Below are 20,847 nucleotides of genomic sequence, written 5' to 3' on the forward strand. Positions count from 1 at the left end.
GTACAACATTACGTTAAGGCCACGTCTTTCTTTGCACACGACACCATGAGATTTAAAGCTAGACGCAAGCGCAATGGTTATCACATCCCATGAGTACTATAAAACAGCTTATATCCAATTTGAAGGAACGATATTGACATTAATTGTCATCTACAACTGATTTAGAATGTTTCTCGTCACCTTCCTCGTCGCTGTCCTGACGAGTTTTGCAGCCGCAAAGGATTATTCAGGGTAAGAATTTCAAAACTTCTTGTTTGTAACGTATGTTTGATTATATGAGTTTTTAACAAACTCACTTGAACAGATATAATTGTGTCCCATATTTTGCTTAACCGCTACTCAGTGGAATAAGATGCAATCTAAATTATTCTAGACTGTAAAAACGTTATAAATATGTAAAAGGAACATTCATATTTGTAGCATAAATATTTTTTTTTCCATAGTTCAATAGTCTATTGGACTATGGAAGTAGTGTAAGTAGTGTGCAATATTTGCACGTTGGCAAAATCATATTCTGAAAATATATGTTTCTTAGCAACAACTTGACTGATTTTCAGGCTCTCCCTGTTTATAGCCCCTTTTATAGGCAAGCCCTACTGACTATAAACGTTTCTGGCTGTTGTTGCCAGTAAGATACATTATCGATGGGGAAGGGGTACGTATCGGTGAACAATATAAGGGCACGTATATCAATTCGCCAGTGCTATGGTAAAAGATCATTTCAAATATACCGCGTTGTCAAGGCGACTTATCCGAAATCTGAGAAAATAGTTCCTTCTGCTTAAGGCCATGGTCTTCAAAGTGGGGATCCCATTTTAGTGGAATAATATTGGCAATTTTTGTTGGAAAAAATCATAAAAATGGAAAAAAAACCTTTAGCAAAAATACTTCACAAATTGCGATATAACCACATGTGCAAAAAACTGCAAGAAATCAATGATCAAATGTGGATGAGTCTTATATTCTTTTGATTTTTTTATATTGTTGGATGACGGGAGGGGGGGGGGAATACTTGGTGTGGGGTTAAATGCAAATCCCAGTCACTCACAAACATTGGGGAAAGTGGGAAGTCTGGTGAAATCAGGAAAGTCCGCCGAAAAAAAAAAACCTTGGAGAAGAAAAAAAACTCTGGTTTGCGAAAGCCAAATAATTAACAATAAAAATAACTAAACTACAAACCAAGTAACCGTCAAATTAGAACAGGTGAAACTTATTACAAAATCACAATTTTAGAAACCTGTTTAGAACTTTGAAATGCGTACAAATCTTTACTGTTTATAAGCAATGAGGCCTAATTGAAGCTGAATGCGATCATATAAAGAATGAATCCTATCACTTATCTGCTGTTCATAAATCTCCCGTAAAAACTTTTCCCGTGTATGCTTCATAATCTATTTCACATACGTGTACTCGTACATACTTTGCGTGTTTGATTATTTTACAATTATATATCGATGAACGCATCAAATAGATAAACTTACACTTTTCCTAAAAGCAGCTTCGAAAAGCAGATGAAACATAGTTGTATATGCAATGCTATACACTTGGTGTGTTCGATGATTTAAGTGTGTGTTTCTTTGCCGTTCTATAGTAAGTTAAAATAAAACATTATTTGTGTAACAATATGAGATATACGTATGAATACCCGTATACATGTAACCTTTTTAGTTTTTGTGTGTTCGATATCATCAGCAAATAGACGGATGGAAACATCTGCAATCGCTCTTTGAATATCATTTGCATAGCTTACATTGCGGGCTGAAACAGTCTCTATACATTCACTGCAACGCTGTAAGTGCCAATGACTGTAAATAACATCATTGAACAGCAAGAACACCTTGTGAAATATAAAAGTTAAAAAATAGTTAAGATAATAATTATAAGGAAATCAGCTTATACAATGTAGATTTTAAGTTAATTTCAGCACCGACGGAATTAAGCGCCTTAAAGGCAGCTGCTTTTAGCATGAAAATTGCCAGATGAGAAACTTTAGTCGAACCCTACATACTAACATACAACATACAGCATTTATGTTAGTATGATTGAACATGCAACCCTTAAAATATTATCCGAAGCAAAAATGTTATATGGGACAAAAGGTTTAAGTTGTATATATAAATATATATATATAAATATATATATATATATATATATATATATATATATATATATATATATATAGACACACATACATGCATATACACGTTTAACTTTTATTGCAGACACAAAGTCATTCGCGTTATCCCACGAGAAGAATCGGCACTTCATAATCTCCATGGCTTAGCAGGAGAGGTAAGTAAAGTATACCTGTCAGTAATTGTGCAGTACCAACAACAGAATATTCTTGCCCAAACAATGCTGATAAGGAAACTGAAGCGGGTGGTTTGTGTAGTGTGTGTGTGAGTTACGGCAGTGGGGGGGGGGGTCAGGTTTGGAGGTTAAGAATCCTACATTCTATACGTTATGATAATCTGTGTGTTCTATGATAATCATGTTCGTTCTGGTTGTAACTTTCTTTATTACCTATGGCAGATCCTGGATTTGTCCAAGGGTATGGGAGGATGGTGTTGGGGGAGTTCATGTACTACAGAAAGACATTATACAACCTATATAAGAAAACATCGGTAACATGGAAGAAAATCATTTGTGCGAGGCGTGCTAAAAGTCCAACCACTGCGTATGCCGTACTTGTTATGATCAAAACTAAGTTTATAACAGGCTTATGTTTTGTGAAAACATGTCCAAAGGGGGCTAGCATAGCCTGCATAGACCTGACACGGGCACTGTATATCTTCATTTACGGTACCATAACTTCATTTCATAAACTTTAAAAAGTCCACATTTCTGCCTATTGTTCAGTTGTAATAATTTTATCGGTTTTTGAGTACTTGCTGGGCTGGGCTTAATATACACGAAGCGGTTGTTCCCCCCCCCCCACCTACCCCCTGTCCTTCTTTGGATATTGATCGTCGGCGTCTGGTATTTGTAGCTTCTCTCTATGATTTTTTTAGATATGACTTGCACCTATGAACATTTTACTTTTGCATGAGTTTTAACTGTAACTTAATGTCATGTGTATTGCGTTTTCTATTTTAAGCTTCTTCTTCAACCTGAAGACACATTTCCTTGAGTATTGACTGTATTTTTCGTGTTTTGTTGTTCTATTAATTGACTTTAGATGTTTACTTTTATGGTTTCGCGTTTTTGAAAACCCCATTTAATAATGGAAGAAGTGTTCACTCTAAGCACATAGCATAACAATTCTCGAATACACATTTTATCTTCTGTTTATCAAATATGATCATTATTTCTGTTGGTTTATCGATAACTTTCTCTCATTTTCAAGTTTGACTTCTGGCAAGACGCCAGAGAGGTTGGTTCAACCGCTGATATTATGGTGTCAGCCGAAGACCATCCTTGGTTAGCATCAAAGTTGGAGGAACGTGGCTATGACGTCATGACGATGATTGATGACGTACAACCTCTATTTGACCTCCAAAAGATACCCTCTACATCCGCTTCCTTTGACTACGACAGTTATCATAATTTGGATGACGTAAGAATTCATTGTTTTTCATTATTTTTTATTATTATTTACTTTTTCTGTTTTGATGCTTATTATTGCGTTCTTATTTTCAAGAAATTATATTTCAAAGGCCTAAAACTTGCTAGATATGCTATCATGGCCACTTATTGGAGGCAATTTTGGAGGCAGCAGGTTTACATGTTGTAGATTGCTTTGTGTTCACAGTGTTGCCATGGTGATAATGATTGACGCTAGTGCAGACGTTTACCTAAATTTAGTACCACTGCGATATTCATTTACGTTTTGGTTCACTTTACTACGGTAGTCCTGAAGGGACAGACGAATTGTAGACTTACCGCACGTGTTATACAAAACGACAATACGTCAAAAATATGTTGTCGAGTAATTTGTCAACTTGACAAATGTCGAGTGTTATTGACGTAACGCAGAAACTCGACAATTTGACGTCACGTTAACGTAACTTGTCAACTTGATGTTAAAGTAAGGCTTTAGTTGTCCTGGCTATAAAATGTGCAACCTTTCGTAAAAACAAGAAGACTATAAAATGAAGAAAATGGCAATTTGATCTGATATGTGATAATTAAATTAATTAATTGAATTTTGAAATGAACGTAAGATGAAGCTAAGCTTACCTAAATGTACAACCTTGGTTTATTTCATGAACTTGTCTTGATATAAAATGACGAAATAGAAGGTAACTAAGCATATATTTGTTCTTGATTATCAGGTCAAATACCAGGCTGGAAAAAATCTTTGTTGTAATCATTGATAGCTAAAATATAAGAATTAAAACATCAATTTAATCAACTCCTGATACTTCTTTCAATATTCTGTACTAAAAATTCAGACAACATAACCCCCACAAAAAAATGTAAGTTAAATCAATATGATCTGCTTTCGCCATAAAACTAAGCGCAAAGCGATGCGTGACATACATCAGGAATTTTAATATGTAAATATTTGCTGTTCTTTTTTTTCCTAATTTAAATATTACTAATACACCTTCTATTGATATTTTCCAGGTAAGAAAAAAAGGATATTAAACTGACGTCACATTAAGTTATTTTCATTCCAATACGCAAGTATTTTTAATGGAAAACCAAATCATAAATTCTCTGTTAAAAAAGAAGGAATATATTATTTGTGGAAAAATTACAGATAGTGTGTCATATTGATACGCTTTGTTTCAGCAAACACATACAAATGGTAGAAAATACCCAATGTCTGCTTTTGATTCTGTTCTTTTGTTAGACTGTCTGAAATATCACTTGCTTGTATATATGATGTATGCGTGATTAACGATAAGATGCGTATAAACAAACATCCAGGTTGATTTAATTTATCTATACAGTCATGTGATTTTGTTATTTTAACAAGAGAAGAAAAGTCACTTTTTCTTCGACAATGTGTTTTACCGGTAAATGTCTTTTTTCCCTCCGTTTTATTGATCGTTTTCCATCAATGTGAACAGAAATTTGCCGGTAAATGTCAATGCGATTGTACCAACACAATACCAGCCACGTTTTTCTTTATAATGTTATTAATGTTTATCGAAAATAATCCGTAGGTTTAAAGAAATATGTTGTGATCAACCTTATGGATAATGTAAACGTAGGATGAAAATTCCATTATTATGATTATTTGTGAATATTTTATAATATAATTTGAGAGGAACAAGAAATATTATCACAAAACAAACTGTTTTCACTGAACCATATAGCACGAAGGAAAATATGTTGGTACTGATTTTACGCCCAATGAACATTGACTACTGTACCTAAATGTGTATTTCTCTAAACTACTGGCTCGTTCTCTAAAATGTAAAACGTTGCAGCCATGTTTTGTGGATTTGTTGTTTTTCCTAGCACTTCATGTAAAGCCATATTATCCATGCTCACAAGATTTGATTGATTTTTGTTTTCATCGCATATGTTAGATCAACGCGTGGATGACGGATTTTGTTGCTGAGTACAATGAATTTGCAGAATTAGAGGCATTTGCTAAGACGTACGAGGAAAGATCCGTGAACAAAATAAAGGTAAATTGAAATTTAATAAATTTGAAAGCAAGAAGTAATCCATATTTCATGGCCGTTAGGACAGAATGAATATAAATACTAAAAGGAAAAATTCACAACAAGAGAAAACAATTATTTTTACTGAAACAGCGAGTCAATGTAACATGATTTTTATATCTGAGATAACTGTGTGAATGATGTCAGGACAATTTGCGTCTGGCGTAAAAGGTAGCGGGCATTGGACTTTTCGGGGTTGGAGATTTCTCCACCTTTCCCGCTCATTATGTTGCCTATGTAACTGGATTAAGATTACAGACATTATTATTGGTCGATAAAACCAACTGTTGGTCATGATAAGCGGACTAAATGTCGATGAGTTTTTCTTTATATTCAAATCCATCATAAGTATTGAATGGTTCAACTATTTAAGAACTTGCAGACCAAGAACATATTACGTTACTTTTGTGAAGTTGTGACATGGCCCTTTCCTTATGTCCTGATTTATTCAATTTGGTTTTTATTTCGATTGGGTTCGTTTCCTATTTGTACATGTTTTCCTACTTTACATGTATTCGCGAACTGTTGTTTCGTGTAACATACTTAAAAAATGATGAATTTATATTACAAATCATAAGCAAATTCTGATTACATTGATGATGAACTATAAATAAACGAAGGAACAAACATGTGATTAAATGTTATTAGTGCGCTCATCTGGTGTCACATCCCTGTTGGCTGACCAGCCTTCAATGTTTACAGTATTTTTTTTAAATCATATTTTTTAAACTTTTTTTGAAAACTCTCTGAAATAACGTAGTTTTAAATCATGATTTTTTAACTTTATTCATTTCTGGTTGGTGAATAAACTTTTGAAAGAGGTGATCAACATTACAAATTGAGTGGGTTTCACTCGAATAGGAAAATGTTTTGTACTTTCATGTCCCGTTTCAAAGCAATCGCTGTGACAGTAACAATGAATATTATGATTCTATCACATAAAGGTAAGGAACTGTTTGTACTGTCTGTAATAGTGTTTTGGAGTATGGTATGGGAGGACAGTATAGAGTGGTAATAGGATTAGGAAGTTGTCCAAACTGGCTGTAATTTTAATGAAAAGTAGACTCATCGTTGTCTTTGCGTTCATCTCGAATCTCCATCCCGTTACGAGCCTTCAATAAGTTACAGTAGTCACTGCAAACTCTCTGAAAGTACGTAGCCCTATTTTCCCATATTTCCTCTATTTTAAAGTCATTTTGTTTTTACTTTATTCGTTCTGTTAGCTCTCCTCGGATTTGTCTGATCAATCGAAGCCAATATTTTTCATCATCGGTGGTACGCATGCGCGAGAATGGATTACGCCAGCTACTATGATGTACACTGCCAAGTTTGTAAGTTTAGAACCACTTTCAACCTGTATTATGTCTTTCAATTAGGTGTAATGTTAGAGAGTAGGAGCTGCTCCTATGCGGTGCATTTCCCCCAGTTTTGTCTCAAATTTGTACTATCTCTCTTAACACGTTTAGACAATATTGTCAGTTCAACAGCAGTTACGTGTTATTGTATACCAGCCAGAGTTGGCCCTGCTGTTTCGCGTTTTTGATTCCATGTACCTCTTCACGGTTCAACCCAGACGAAGTCTAAACCAGAAAACTGACTTCTTACCTATACTTTAGGATTTAACAGGCTCTTTTCTTCATTCATGAAAACCATAGTTAAAAACGTAGTTACATAAGTGCAACTTTCATACCAGGTTTCTCAGGTATAATGTTCGGTATAAGTTGTATTTTCCTTTCCCTCTCTCTTAGCTGGTGGAGCAGTATGACTCATCAAAGAGAGATAATTTACTAGATATCATGGAGTTCCATATTGTTCCAGTATTCAACCAAGACGGCTACGAATATACGTGGACTAATGTAAGTGAATGGATATTCGTTAGCTCCAACATACGATTATTTCGATTTCGATTTTTCCGCACGTTAATCATACTGAAGCCTTAGGTTTTGAGACACCAAAAGTTGCTCCATAAATGCTCTATATTAATTTTCTAAAAATTGGCAACCATAATACATATGTATACCATTATCACATGCCAGGACAGAAAGGCTATATATATCAGCCCCACCTCCCCCAACCCCTTTCATGTCCCTCGTGAACGCGCGGATACTTTATTCACGCAATTGTGATTCTGGTCCATTTTTGAGTCTTGTCTTTGAAATTTAATTTATTTTATGGATTGGTATAATAAGGTGAGCAGAACATTCATTATGAATATTGTTCTCTAACACATTTTTAGGACAGAATGTGGCGCAAGACCAGATCTCCCTCCTCCTTTAGATGCGACGGAACTGATCCTAACAGGAACTTTGATTGTCAATGGGGAAGTGAGTATCAAATCTAGTAACCATATCAACATCGACGCTACGTACGCTTGTATCATCGTTTATTGGTTATCAAAAGTTCTTTAGAGTCAATTTCTGCTTCTTTTTTTGGTCACTTTATCAGACTATCAGGCATCCGATTTGGAAACATTCGTAGCCCTGATATAATGTTACTTATAATTTTATTTATACCACTTAAATTTACTTGTAATTGAAGAACGTATTGTACACAAACTTTGTTGAATCCAGTTTGTTGTACCCAGCATTCCAAAAAATGTTGTCACTTTACGTCGACTAATATATGAATGGTTAAGACGGTTACAAATATCGCAGACCGCACTCTGATTCCAACTTATGAAATAGTATATATACGTCAGCTAGAGTATAAAACCCGTTGGTTAAAACATCGTCGTAATATCATGCTACGAGTTTACGGAGCATACGAATAAGTAAGACTTATATGCATACGTAATCTAGCACAAGGTAGAGGTAAGTACAGATTTACTCTAAAACACCCCATTACATTCTATCGGAAATCTCTATCTTAGAACCTTCGACACACGCTTCTTGGTTTATGAAGCCCCCTTCTCAAACCATACGATACTGCTCTTCAGGCCTGTAGCCAGAAATTCTAAGTTGAGGCACCAACAATTTAAAGGAGGTGTAAAATATTTCTGCTCTGTGACTCGAAAAGTTTTTTCATCCACGTGATGTACAAATGGGAGGGGGAACCTTGGTTTGAATGGGGGTACACCACCTCACACACCACCCTATCCCCCCTCCCTACCTCACGACTGCGACCCAGGATGTCTTCGAGCATGCTTCTTTTCAATCTATTAGGAAACGATATGTACGATTATATTTTATTTTCCTCTTGTTTTGTGTTTAAGCTGGGGGCTCTAGTAGTTCCCCCTGTTCAGATACCTACATGGGAACCAAGCCAGCCTCTGAGATTGAAGTCTCCAACTTGCAGAACCACATTCTCTCTATCAAAGATCGAGTGAAGATATTCATGGACGTCCACGCTTACAGCCAGTACTGGATGTACCCTTATGGGTATTCAACCGAACTACCTGAAGATAACGATGATTTAGTAAGAAATTTGAAATATGTTCCTGGTTCTATTTCATATGATATGTTAGGGTGCGGAGGGAATGGATGGGGGGGGGAGATAAATTATGTGAGACCCTCAATATCGTTTTCATAAAGGATTACTGTTAACTTGCAAAGGAGAAAACTGCATAATTAAAGAGTATCCCATTTGATGTTACGTTGTGACATGTCAGGAAATACATGTCATGCCGCTGCTATTTAAAGGAAGAAATAGCCTAACGTGCTTTAGGTATACAGATAAAGGCCTATACTAGTCAAATCACAAACAATACCAATACAAACAAAAAGAAAATGCATTTTCATCACGTGAAGTAGTAGCAATAATTTTCCAACAAAAACCCCTCAAATAGAGCAAGCTTTATTACTTAGCATAAGAAACGTGTGATATGTATGATATTCATTGTCTCGATGGCACAATTAGTGGCTGCCTATTCTCTAACGTAAAAATCGGATAAAACAAACACCAAGAAAACACTGCAGACCGCTCGTCTGTAATAAAGACCCTCTTCATTTCTCTTACCAACTCTTCTGTTTTATCTCTCGCTCTTTTCTTCTCTTATCTCCTCAGTTCTTGCAATTTTGTACAAAAAAGATTGATTTCATTATAATCCAATTTCAATTCGTTCGTTCTTTCTTCCCTTCCCGACAGTATGGTGCTTCCAGAGTTGCCGTCCAGGCTATCCGTGCTACCCATGGAAAATGGTTCCAATACGGCAGCATTGCTAATGTGATATGTGAGTAAAGAGAATGATGCGTGCCATTACTGTTTATACTTTAAACATAGTACAATTGTTCCAATAGAAGCTAATTATTCATGTTTCGAAAACATTTATGGAATCTATATCAGGTTGATCTACCGGTGGCATGCTGATGCGTGTATCCTGCTTGTAGAAACCACAGTGACTAAAACACTGGCGCAACACCAACTTTTAAAACATTGCATCTTTTCTAGCAAAAGAAATGAAAAAAATACCTAAAACTTCCCTCTTCGATAACGGTTTGTTTCTTTGATAGTGTCGTTTAGTGTTTGATTTTGTCAATTAACCTCTTGATTTGAACAATCGTAATGTGTAGTAGCTTGAACTGGGTAAAATATACACACATATCTAGAGGACATCAGAGGAAAGATGATAAAGGAATATACCTATGTTTGTGTTTGTTTTTGTTTTGGCGTTCCAGATGTGGCAAGTGGTTCGTCAGTGGACTGGGCCTATGATGTAGCAGGCATTAAACATTCATACGCTCTTGAGTTGAGAGACAGGGGTCAGTACGGGTTTGCTCTCCCCGCGGATCAGATTCAACCCTCGGCTGAAGAATTCTTCGCTGGTGCAGAAGCTATGGTCAGATATTTAAAGATAGGCAATGACTTATGATCATAAGCATAGGCTACTGAATACTCTCGATAATACACAATAATAGGATTGATATGACAAATAAAGAAAAATATTATGCATTAAAGAATTTAGGAACTTATGTTAGCGGTGCAAACTCTTGACTCCGAAAAACGCACGACTGCGGAGAAATGACGAAATAATTATTTGATCTCTTGACTCTTGTTGAACGCACTGTTCAACAAAAATAATGATAGCGTAACGTACAACCTTGTATAACATGTACACGTAGTCTAGTACGGTATATAGCTATGGTGTGGTAGTGGTGATGGTTCAATCTATAAAGAAAATAGACAAAATTGTATCTTAAATTTCTACATCAAACATGGTTCATAATTACTTAAACAGCAAAGGAAATAATACACATGGGAATGAATATGTCTTAACCTAGATACTACAGGTTTGAAATGAGTAAACAGTTAAAATTACAGAACATTTTTCGAGAAATCTGACGCTTAATATACGAAAGTATGTAATTCAGTAACTTTTAGACACATTTTAAAACCAATGGTGACGAAGAAAAATGACTTGGCAAAGTCTAAAATAATTTTGGCGAATATGGCTTGTCGAACACTAAATTCAATATATAGGTTTTCCTTAAACATTAATGCAACTGATATTACACTTAATACATGTAATATTTAATGATAAAAGGTAAAACTTACGAAATTGGGTTCAAAAAAGTGCGATTTCGAAATCGACGATTGAAATGACATGTGACGAATGCCGGAAGCCGTAGCCCAGGGGCAAATTATAACTGAACATGGATGACGCCCTCAATTTTTAAAGTATATGCTACTATTCCGAGTGTACACCTTACGAATGCAAGGTATGAGACATAATGGTATAATTCAGCAGTTAGTATAAATAGTTCACAGTCGGAATTGTTGGGGGAAATTTGTTAGCATTTCGTTCTCCTCCAAGCTATCTCCGCATTCCAACAACCCATTTTGCAATTCCACTAACATATATGCCAAAGGGTCTTTTCATCTGCGTCAACTCATGTTGCTGGGTGTTATTGATAAAACCTACCAGTGTGACAGATGACCCTTGTTGATAATATATTTATCTATTTAAGAAATATTTAAAGAAATGTATTTCATCATGCATGTAAATTGAGTACGGTATCTGGCTTAAAATAATATATATTAAACTAGCAATAATTTATTATTTATTTTCAAGCTAAATACAAAAGAGTCATATCCATATGTTTGTTTTTTATAATCTAGTGGTGTACGTAATGAAGGCCAACTCAGTTAAAGGACCGGACTAGAAAAGCTTACTAGCTTCCTCTTGTTCCTTTTTCTTTCGTTTTCATATTTACGTTTATTGTTAATTTTCATTTAATTTTGACTAATAGCTGTCATAAGAAGTCATCTTTATCGATAGTTTGTCACAAACGCGCATGCGTTGTCTTCCAACTGATTTGGTCGGTTAGTTAGATTGTGAATCGTTGTATTTTACGTCAACCAAGTAGATCTAACTGACATGTCCTAACTCTGAACTGTGTGCCAAAACCTGGATATTCGATATGAGCTTATTTTGCGGCTTAATCTTAGTTAATTTGTGTTCATCGCAGTTGAAAAGGAAACCGCCCACCGGATAAAAGTCTTTTTCAATTATACCGTTCCAAAATTCTACGTGATTTGTTGTAATTGTTATTGTTCAATTTTGTTTTAAAGAATAAACTGTTATGAAGTGTTTATTTTTTTGGTGACTAATTTATTCTGCGTTACTGTCATTTAGGACTGGAAACGTTAAGGTCATGGATCGCATTTTGCTCATTATCATGGTGCTTTCAATCCAAGTTAAGTTCCCGATGTAGAGGCTTCCAACTATCTAACGAGGGAGGGATTGGACCTCCCTCTATCTCCCTTTCTGAACTCACTCCAACTAATTCCCTTCCCCGTCCTATGTTCTCCTTAAAACTTCCTTATGTCCTACCCTTCCTTTCTCTTTCCCTGCCCTCTTTTCATCCGGTTATTCCCCTACTAATTGCTATGATATATTTAGCTATTCAGACATCTACCGGCTGACAAAATCGACGATAAACGAATGGAAACGTACGGTGTTATGGAGTTGAAGGAGAAGTAAACAAAATATTTTAAATGTACCTGAAAGAGGATTGAAGTATATATTATCTTCTTTTATATATGTTTTATATTTATTAGTAAATAATGAGGCCGCTACCAGGGCCCTGCCAAGCCCCCCACCCCCTTAGAGTGAGTGAGTCCGTAAGCACAGTGATAAGTACACTGTTACTGCATCATTTCGTGGAATATCCACCTCATACCAAGAAAGCAATGTAATCAACCTACTATCTCAATCAGTTGATCGTTTAAGGGAATTGCAATGCACTATTTTGTTTAGATTTTTTTTTATAGATTTTACGTCTTTGTACCTCTGATGTATAACCTTATACTCTAAGGTGGCACAGCATCCAATGCTCAGGCTTCATGCGCCTACCAAGTTTAAACTTGAGGTTTAAGGGAACGTTTGCGGCATACTTTGTACACTAATATTGATGTTTGATCCCATTGGAATTTTAAATATTAGATGTGGCGCTATAATAATTTCGTGCATGTAATTAATAATTTTTTATTCTTCGATTTATATAAGTACGGTAGCCTCTACTGTACACTGTCTTAGTCTAACGTTAATAAAAACCATCAGATATGCTGAAAAAATTATTTAATTCCTTAGAATTCAGCGCAGAAAGGATTCATGGAATCTTGACAAAATGAACTAACTTAAGCCATACTATAGTAGACTTTATTAAGTGTTTGGGACATTGTACGAACAATTTAAAAGTCGAGTACGAGAGTTCAAGTTACCGAGTATGAGTACATAATTTAAGTATTACTGAATGTGAGTACCAAATACAAACCCACGAGTTCGAGTGTGAAAAAAATGTGCTCAAGAACGAGTACGGAAGCGAGTACCACAAGTCTGGATCAGTAGTTACTGGGGACAAATCTGGGGTCAACTATTTGATATTTTCGTTTATTTGTTTCGTCAAGTTATCACGATTACATTTGCATTAAATTGCTAAATGTATAAGATTGCTCGCAACAATGGATTTTTAAAGTTTTAATCTATTTGTAGAATAGTTAACGAACATTAGATATTGTTAAGCATTTTACGACTCGATGCACAAAATGGTATAGTTGCTGTAGCGATGGTTGTGTGTCCCATTGCGCGAGTTAACTTTCAGTTGTTTGACGAGTTGAAGCTTAGGCTGAGTTGAATCGAAACTTGACAATCAAGTCGCCGAAAGATACCTGTCGTAGCGCCTTAGCGCTAGCTAAATGGTTTTCTGACGCAATTCAGTTTTTTCTTTGGGGCGGAGGGGTTCTGCATTGCATATACTCATTTATTATTCTCCCTACATTTCTAAGTGACACTATATAGTTCCCTTGCAATAACTGGGAATACTGATCTGAATTGTATCTGATTTCCTTTCTACCCTGCTGTTACAGCTCCGTATGTGAACTATACAAAAGACAGATAGTTTCGTTAATTATCTTAGCATTACGCCTAAGCAGTTTAACGAAGCCTATATCAACCTCATCTAATTCGCGCGCGTATATAAGCTGGTTTCATCATATAAACGGTACGAGGGCCCTGCAATATATAGTGAAGTGCGTGTGCCTACACTAGCGAATCGCTTCTACAGTTTTGTGTGTGGAAAGTATAGGAGTTATGAATTGAGCGCAATCGACGCTTTACGATATCTATTTTTCGCGTTGCTGTAACATAACCCGTAAGCATATAGTGCATATAGTACTCAGCCAACATTATAACTTCACCCAAAGATGTGTCACGCTCAACAAATATATCTGAAACTGTACTGTACAGAACTTTCCAGAAGTTCCGAAGGCGCTATATCAATGCGTATCAATGAACATTTCAACGCATTACAATTATATTGTGTTGAGCACTAAGATGCGTAGTGCGTCCGCGCACAAGTCAACATGGTCGGCATGCAGGGTTTTCATGACGTCACACAGACGAAAACTGTGACGAATACAGCGATTTATTTCCAGAAACTGGAACCCACTGCCTCAAATTTATATTTCTGGTGAGTATAAAGTTTCTTTAGATCATTTTGTTCACCATTTACCACCAGAAAATATTGAGAACTTAGCTTATTTACCGTAGATGTACACCTTTTTATGGTGTGTGATAGAGTTTTCATTATGCGTACGATTTTCCAATACTTTGTTGTTTAAAACTAAATATTTCCACCATATTAATTCTAACAATTAAGGCCCGATGCTAACATATCAGACGGTTTGATTCAGCAGTGTGAAAATGGTGGAGGCTTGGGCCTGGAGGTTGGGGGAGTGGAGTGGAGGGAGGTCTCTCGGAATTATAACAATGTGTGGTCATTGGCTGGTTGATACACTTTACAACAAGGAAACTTATGTTGCAAGAAACTTAATATTATAATGCATTAAAAATATTTTGTTAACAAATCATCTTTTGTTCAGCCTTGTTTATCGCGCTATTTCAATTTTGTATGAGTGTATCGTTTGTAGCCTATTTGTTTGGTTCTCCCGGTTTGTCATAAATAAAAAATAAATAAAAAAGTAAATAACCGATACCTTTCAATTATCTATGAGGCTAACTAAAATGTTTTGCTTTACAATTTAAAAATTTACGCTGACCCTATAGGCCAATGTGTGACCTTGTTAAGAATAACTTACATGCCGGCTATAGGTTATCCTAGCATAGACTATAGCACTAGCATATAGTCCACTCATTCTTACAAAGTGCCTGTCTTGTTTACTTTGTTTACATTTATGAAAAAGTGAGACGTTTTCAAACTAAAATTAAACTATACAACAATGATATTTACGTATAACACTATGACATTTTTCTTTACTATGCAGTTGATGACAATGTTATCCAGACATATGAAAGAATTTCAACACCAGCAAACCCAACCGGCCCTCATTAAGTAAGTTTGATGAAGCTTTGTCGAGTTGAACTATGAAAAGGGGCGACAAACAACCTAAATGTATTAAAATGTAGGCCTGTATTTAAATTCGCAGTTGCCTTACGCAGTTGCAATACGTCATGTGGTCTGTCATAAATGGATGTCCATACTTTTATGTTAGAACAGATGTTTCAAAACAAAATACTGATTTACATATTTAAGAATCAGGGTGGTACTTCGTCATTAACTAGAACATTGCGACTAATTATTCGTTCATTTCAATTTTAAAGGTGGAACATTTCGCAACGTGTTTGTGTATTCTTGTTTAGTTCCTTGAGCTAAAGTATGCTTGAATCGATGTTATAAAGAGAGCCACAAAGCAAAATTAGAGCCCCTCCCCATGTCACCCCATCTCGCATTGTAAATGTATACAAGTCATCTTAATTAAACATTCTTTAGGGTAGTGAGAAAAATTACAATTTTAGAACGAGAAAAATCCGACGCAAAATTGTGAACTCTTGTTTCGTAATTTCTTTGCAGACGTTCGGTTTGGAAGAAGGTCGTTTCGACCTTGAACTGTTGTAGCCATCTTCGATCTAGTACTTACGAAGTTTGTGAACCGTATGAACCAAGACCATCATCATCTGCTCAAACTTCATCTCATGGATCTAGAAACAACTCGCAACAGAGATTCGGTCACGTGACCGATCAACAAGGGAAAAGATCTTCACCCTTGGCAACGCAAAGCTTTCAAACAAAGTGCGACATTATCAAGGCCAAGTCGCCTGTTAACGCAACACCAAAGGTTCAACGGAAGGTCAAGAAATCTTCCAGCCCATTTAGAAAGCTCCATGCCTCTCCAGAGGTCGCTCTTATCCAGCCCACCAACACCCTCCTAAATAATAAAGGGCGCCGTCGTCTCACCAAGCTACACCAGCTAAATGGTATCGATCTGACTGAACCAAAGAAAATAACGGCTGAACCAGTCAAGCAACGGCTGAACCTGTCAAAGGAACGGCTGAAATAGTCAAAGCAACGACTAAGCCAGTCAAAGCACTATCTGAACCAATGATGTTCTAGCCTAAACAGACCAGGAAAAGAAAGTTGATGTAAGGTGAGACCAAAGAGCTGGTTTCATTCAGTTAAGTAGTATTTTGACATGAGTTGTCACATTAGAACAGAGAAGAGTTTATCCACACCTGTAGATAACAATTATATAAATTTCCAGTGAAATTGTCGCCAAACGCTTAGAGATAGGAAACTAAAACAAATACAGAATACATACTAGGCTACTGTAAACTGTTTCTGTATGATCGATGGTGGACTTTGATGAAGTATTAGTGATTAATAAAGATTGGAAAAATATGAAAGAACGACTTTATTTTAATTTAAAAAAAATAAAGATCAATGTTTAACGTCTACAAAATGGTACCAGCCGGGATTGTTCTGTATAGACCCGGCTTAAAATAATGTTTTCGTAAATTCCTCTCGAAAAGGAGGAGGATTGGGTATTGTCGGTAGAGGAGGAGTGATGGAGGGGTAATATTTATCCTTGTGCGACGGTATAATAAACGTTCAATGTAAGGCACAGTTTACTATCACTTCTTTTTTTAATTTCTTTTCCATTTAGGAAGACAAAGAAAATGCTTAGGCTGCAACGTTTATTTCCAGAATGTAAGCTGATATTGCAGAGTGATTTTCAGCATGTTTTAGATCCAACCGTCAACAAACCGATTACTCTTGGCAGAGGAGCGTATGGAGTAGTAACACTAATGACAAATATCAACACTGAAAGGCTTTGCGCGGTCAAAACCTTTTTAAATCATCTTAGAAATGCGAAAATATTCAAAGTTAGCAAGCTAATTAAATTTAATTAAAAATTCATGTTTAATTTATTTTTATTTGATATAATAATGTATCAAACAGTCGGTAATCTGACCTGGTGACCCTCATTATGTTCAAGATATGTGACGTCAAGCTTTTTTGAATTTTAGCACTAAATTTGAAAAGTAGACAACAAAACTTTACAGCTGAATATCTCTTAAAGAAGTGGCATAACGATGATTTCACTCCCACACACACAACAAAAAAACATAATCAACTTTTAAGAAACTTTCGCAGAGAAATTACACACTTACGGCGGGTCACGACCAACGTGAACGAATCGAGCACTGTGTATCCAAGTTTCAAAACGTGAACACGTGAGTAAAAAAAATGGCCAAAATTGAACTTTCCGTGCGTGAACATACTCGATATCCGCACAAAAGCATCTTGAAATCCCAACACAGATTTAGGTACTTCTTATGGTTTAATCCGAGTTCTAATACGGACACTTACAGATGTTTTACGATGGCTATTGTCAGTACGAAACATTAGGTCCATTCTTAAAAACAAAAATGGCGGACTGCTTCATAAGGTCATGCATATTCATTGTATAGTAATGATAACGTCATCAAATTACGCCTTTCCGATGAATAGTCATGAAATATTAGATGACTGACAACCATTCCATTACTAAAAGCACACGCAATTTCCACTGCTTTTGATCCGGTGTTTCAGAATATATTTTTGACTTGCTTTGGTTAAGTTAAGACTGAGATTTGAACCATTTTTAAGTATGTGGAACATGAGAAAAGCAAAAAAAAACACTCGGTTTATTTGTTTTGTACAAACTTAGGGCATCAGGATTATTAATTTTAATTGTAAGGACAGGGAAATCAAAACATGCTAGCCGAGGTTGGGGACTATCCAGGAAAGGGATGGTGTGGAGAGGTATGTGTGTGTTTGTTGGTGGGTGGGCGGGAGGGGGCATCGGTGATCATGGGCGGCGATCCTGGGGGAAGGGGGATATATCCCCCCCCATGAAAATGGGTGGAGGGGATGTAATACACCATATCCCCCCCACCAAATGCCAGGGATAAGAATTTTTTCATGCCTACATTTATGCATCATCGTGAATGTACGGCTCTTTTTTAGCTTCATTTCTCGCCTACCATAAACGCAGTGCGATCTTTTCAAATAAACCGTCTTTATAAAGCAAGAATAGTTGACTGTAGGCTTCATTGGCCCTATAACAACAAAATGTATTATTGCGCCCATGGTATTGATATAGTACATATATGCACCCTCATAGTATTCATATAGGCCCTATAGTAGGCCTACACACGTACATGTTCCCTCGAACAGCTGAGAATCTCATGTTACCAGGGTAATGCTTAATACACGTTTCACCTGGATGCCCTAGCAATCGGTACCTAGGAATGTAACTATGTGTAATTGTGTATTGCATGTGTATAGGCCTATAATAGCCTGCATGAGGCCATTTTCTTCATCGAATAATATAAAAGAGCTCTCGAACATTCTAACGTAGCGCCTGAAACAAGACTGACAGGGGCAATTTTCCCAAAATAAAACCCGAAATTAAAAAAAAAGTATTTTGGATCCTGATTATGAGATATTTCGGACATGATATCCCTATTTTAAAGTTGGGTATATGCCGCTTGGAAACCTCGGGAAGTGCCGTTTCCGGCCATCTAGAGGGTTTGTAAATCCCAACATTTTCTTGTACGCTTCGCGCCAACTCATGGTGGCGCTACGCTTAGATAGTCAACAAGTTCATACCCCCCCCCCCCCCACTCGGAAGTACGGATCGCCGCCCATGTCGGTGATATGGAACAGATTGGAGGGGAAAGCTTATTGGCTGCCAACACAAAACTCTAACCCATTGGGGTGCTAATGGAATAAGAGGGGGGGGGGGAGGTTGACATGGAAATAAACTCATCATTTGGAAGTCATCCTTAATGCATCGGTAGTAACATTCTGTGCGATCACCACTGTCCTACAGTACCAGCAACAAATAAAGACCAAATAAAGAAGAAAGATCAAGGGTCTCCAAGTCCTTATTTATCCTTGGAAGTTATCTTTATTATAAACTTCTTGGTACTTAACATGAAACAATGCTATATAAATTTCAACACAAATGTGTAGAGGAATGAATACAAAATGAAAAGGTTATGTATATAATATTAAAATGGCATAGAAGGTAATATATGACATTTATAATTGGACTGTACATGGAGGTACCTAGAGGTAAGATTTGGTACATAGACATTTCAACAAAAAAGGTGACAAGGCAAAATAAAATATGATAATTTAAAGAAGCTCACCATACACGAAGCATGTAGAGGTGGACAGGTGTATACAAAGTGAAAGAACTATTAAGTATTAAAAGTATAGCATTTGTAAAACAGAAAGAGATGATAGTTAAACCATTCACGTCATATAATGAAATGTGATTATCAGGCAGCAAAGATGGCAGTTTTCTTTTTTAAATAAATGAAAGTAATGTGACCAGATGTATGAGTACAGTATGCTATGATGTGGAATCAATATAGCACAGGGCACTGAACAAAGGTGGAATGAAAGATACCAAAAAAATGTAATAATGCTTTCTAAATTTCAACAAAAATGTAGAGGAAAGCACACAAAAAAGAAAAGGGTAATCATATAACATTAAAATGGCATAGAAGGTAATATAGAGATATTTATAATTATACTGTATATGACCAAAAACAGCTGACTCTGTACACGGAGGTAAGATGCACATAGACATTTAAATAAATGAGGAGACAAGGCAAATAATATATGATAATTTAAAGAAGCCCACCATACATGAAGCATGTAGAGTTAGACAGGTATATACACATTGAAAGAACTTTTTAGTGTTGAACGAATAGCATTATAAAACAGAAAGAGATGATAGTTAAACCATTCACATCACATTATGAAATGTGCTTATCAGGCAGCAGAGATGGCAGTTTTCTTTTTTAAATAAATGACAGCTAATGTGACCAGATGTCTGACTACAGTATGCTATGGTTTTGAATCAATATAGCACAGGGCACAAGGTGAAATGAAAGATAAAAGAGTAACTTAAAGATAAAGAAAAGAATATAACAAAAATGTACATGTAGAAAAGGTGTGACTAAAAAATAAAAGTGATGTAAATGTTGAAAGCATCTACAGAATACAGACACAGCAATCAATGAGCCAGTCACAACACATTACAAACGTATGTACAAAGAGGCAGCACATGAAAGGACAGAGTCTTGACAGTTTATGCGGGACGGAGTGAAAGACTTCATGTGATGTTGTCACAAGATCAGCCGATGTATGAAATAACTTATAGTAACAAGGAAACACAAGGTCTAATTGCCCAAGGTTTATGGAGTACTGAAGAACTTTCAAAAAGAAAAAAATGGAAAAAAACCCCATATAATGGAATGAAGTGTAATCCAGATACATGGTAGCTTTTGCACAACATAACAAAGGTGCGTACAGCAGCTGCAGCACAAGAAGGACGGAGTCTTTTACAAAGTTTTTATCGGACAGAGTGAAAGACTGCATGTGATGTTGTCACAAGATCAGCTGATATATGAATATGTGTTATATGAGAAAAT

The 20,847-nt window shown here is 36.1% G+C and overlaps 1 protein-coding gene and 1 long non-coding RNA gene across 2 annotated transcripts; both read left to right on the plus strand.

The window, feature by feature from the left end:
* The first annotated feature begins 102 nt into the window (after positions 1 to 102).
* Positions 103 to 12,149, plus strand: LOC139964852 (carboxypeptidase B-like). Its single transcript, XM_071966876.1, has 10 exons — positions 103 to 231; positions 2,223 to 2,292; positions 3,347 to 3,556; positions 5,484 to 5,585; positions 6,845 to 6,952; positions 7,370 to 7,477; positions 7,858 to 7,945; positions 8,833 to 9,035; positions 9,705 to 9,789; positions 10,235 to 12,149. The coding sequence occupies exons 1-10, from the start codon at positions 167 to 169 to the stop codon at positions 10,426 to 10,428; spliced, it is 1,233 nt and encodes a 410-aa protein (XP_071822977.1). The 5' UTR covers positions 103 to 166; the 3' UTR covers positions 10,429 to 12,149.
* Positions 12,150 to 14,469: 2,320 nt separating this feature from the next.
* Positions 14,470 to 16,315, plus strand: LOC139965089 (uncharacterized). Its single transcript, XR_011792169.1, has 3 exons — positions 14,470 to 14,527; positions 15,342 to 15,469; positions 15,929 to 16,315. It is a non-coding gene; the product is annotated as an uncharacterized lncRNA (long non-coding RNA).
* The last annotated feature ends 4,532 nt before the right edge of the window (positions 16,316 to 20,847 follow it).

Source organism: Apostichopus japonicus, chromosome 23 (assembly GCF_037975245.1).
Source record: "Apostichopus japonicus isolate 1M-3 chromosome 23, ASM3797524v1, whole genome shotgun sequence".
NCBI lineage: Eukaryota > Metazoa > Echinodermata > Holothuroidea > Aspidochirotida > Stichopodidae > Apostichopus > Apostichopus japonicus.

Bases quoted from the DNA above. Each gene is read 5' to 3' on its own strand.
- LOC139964852 (XM_071966876.1), top strand. From the start codon at position 167: ATGTTTCTCGTCACCTTCCTCGTCGCTGTCCTGACGAGTTTTGCAGCC. The intron at 7,946-8,832 runs GTGAGTATCAAA...TTTGTGTTTAAG, and splicing joins CTTTGATTGTCAATGGGGAA to CTGGGGGCTCTAGTAGTTCC. The intron at 9,036-9,704 runs GTAAGAAATTTG...CCTTCCCGACAG, and splicing joins CTGAAGATAACGATGATTTA to TATGGTGCTTCCAGAGTTGC.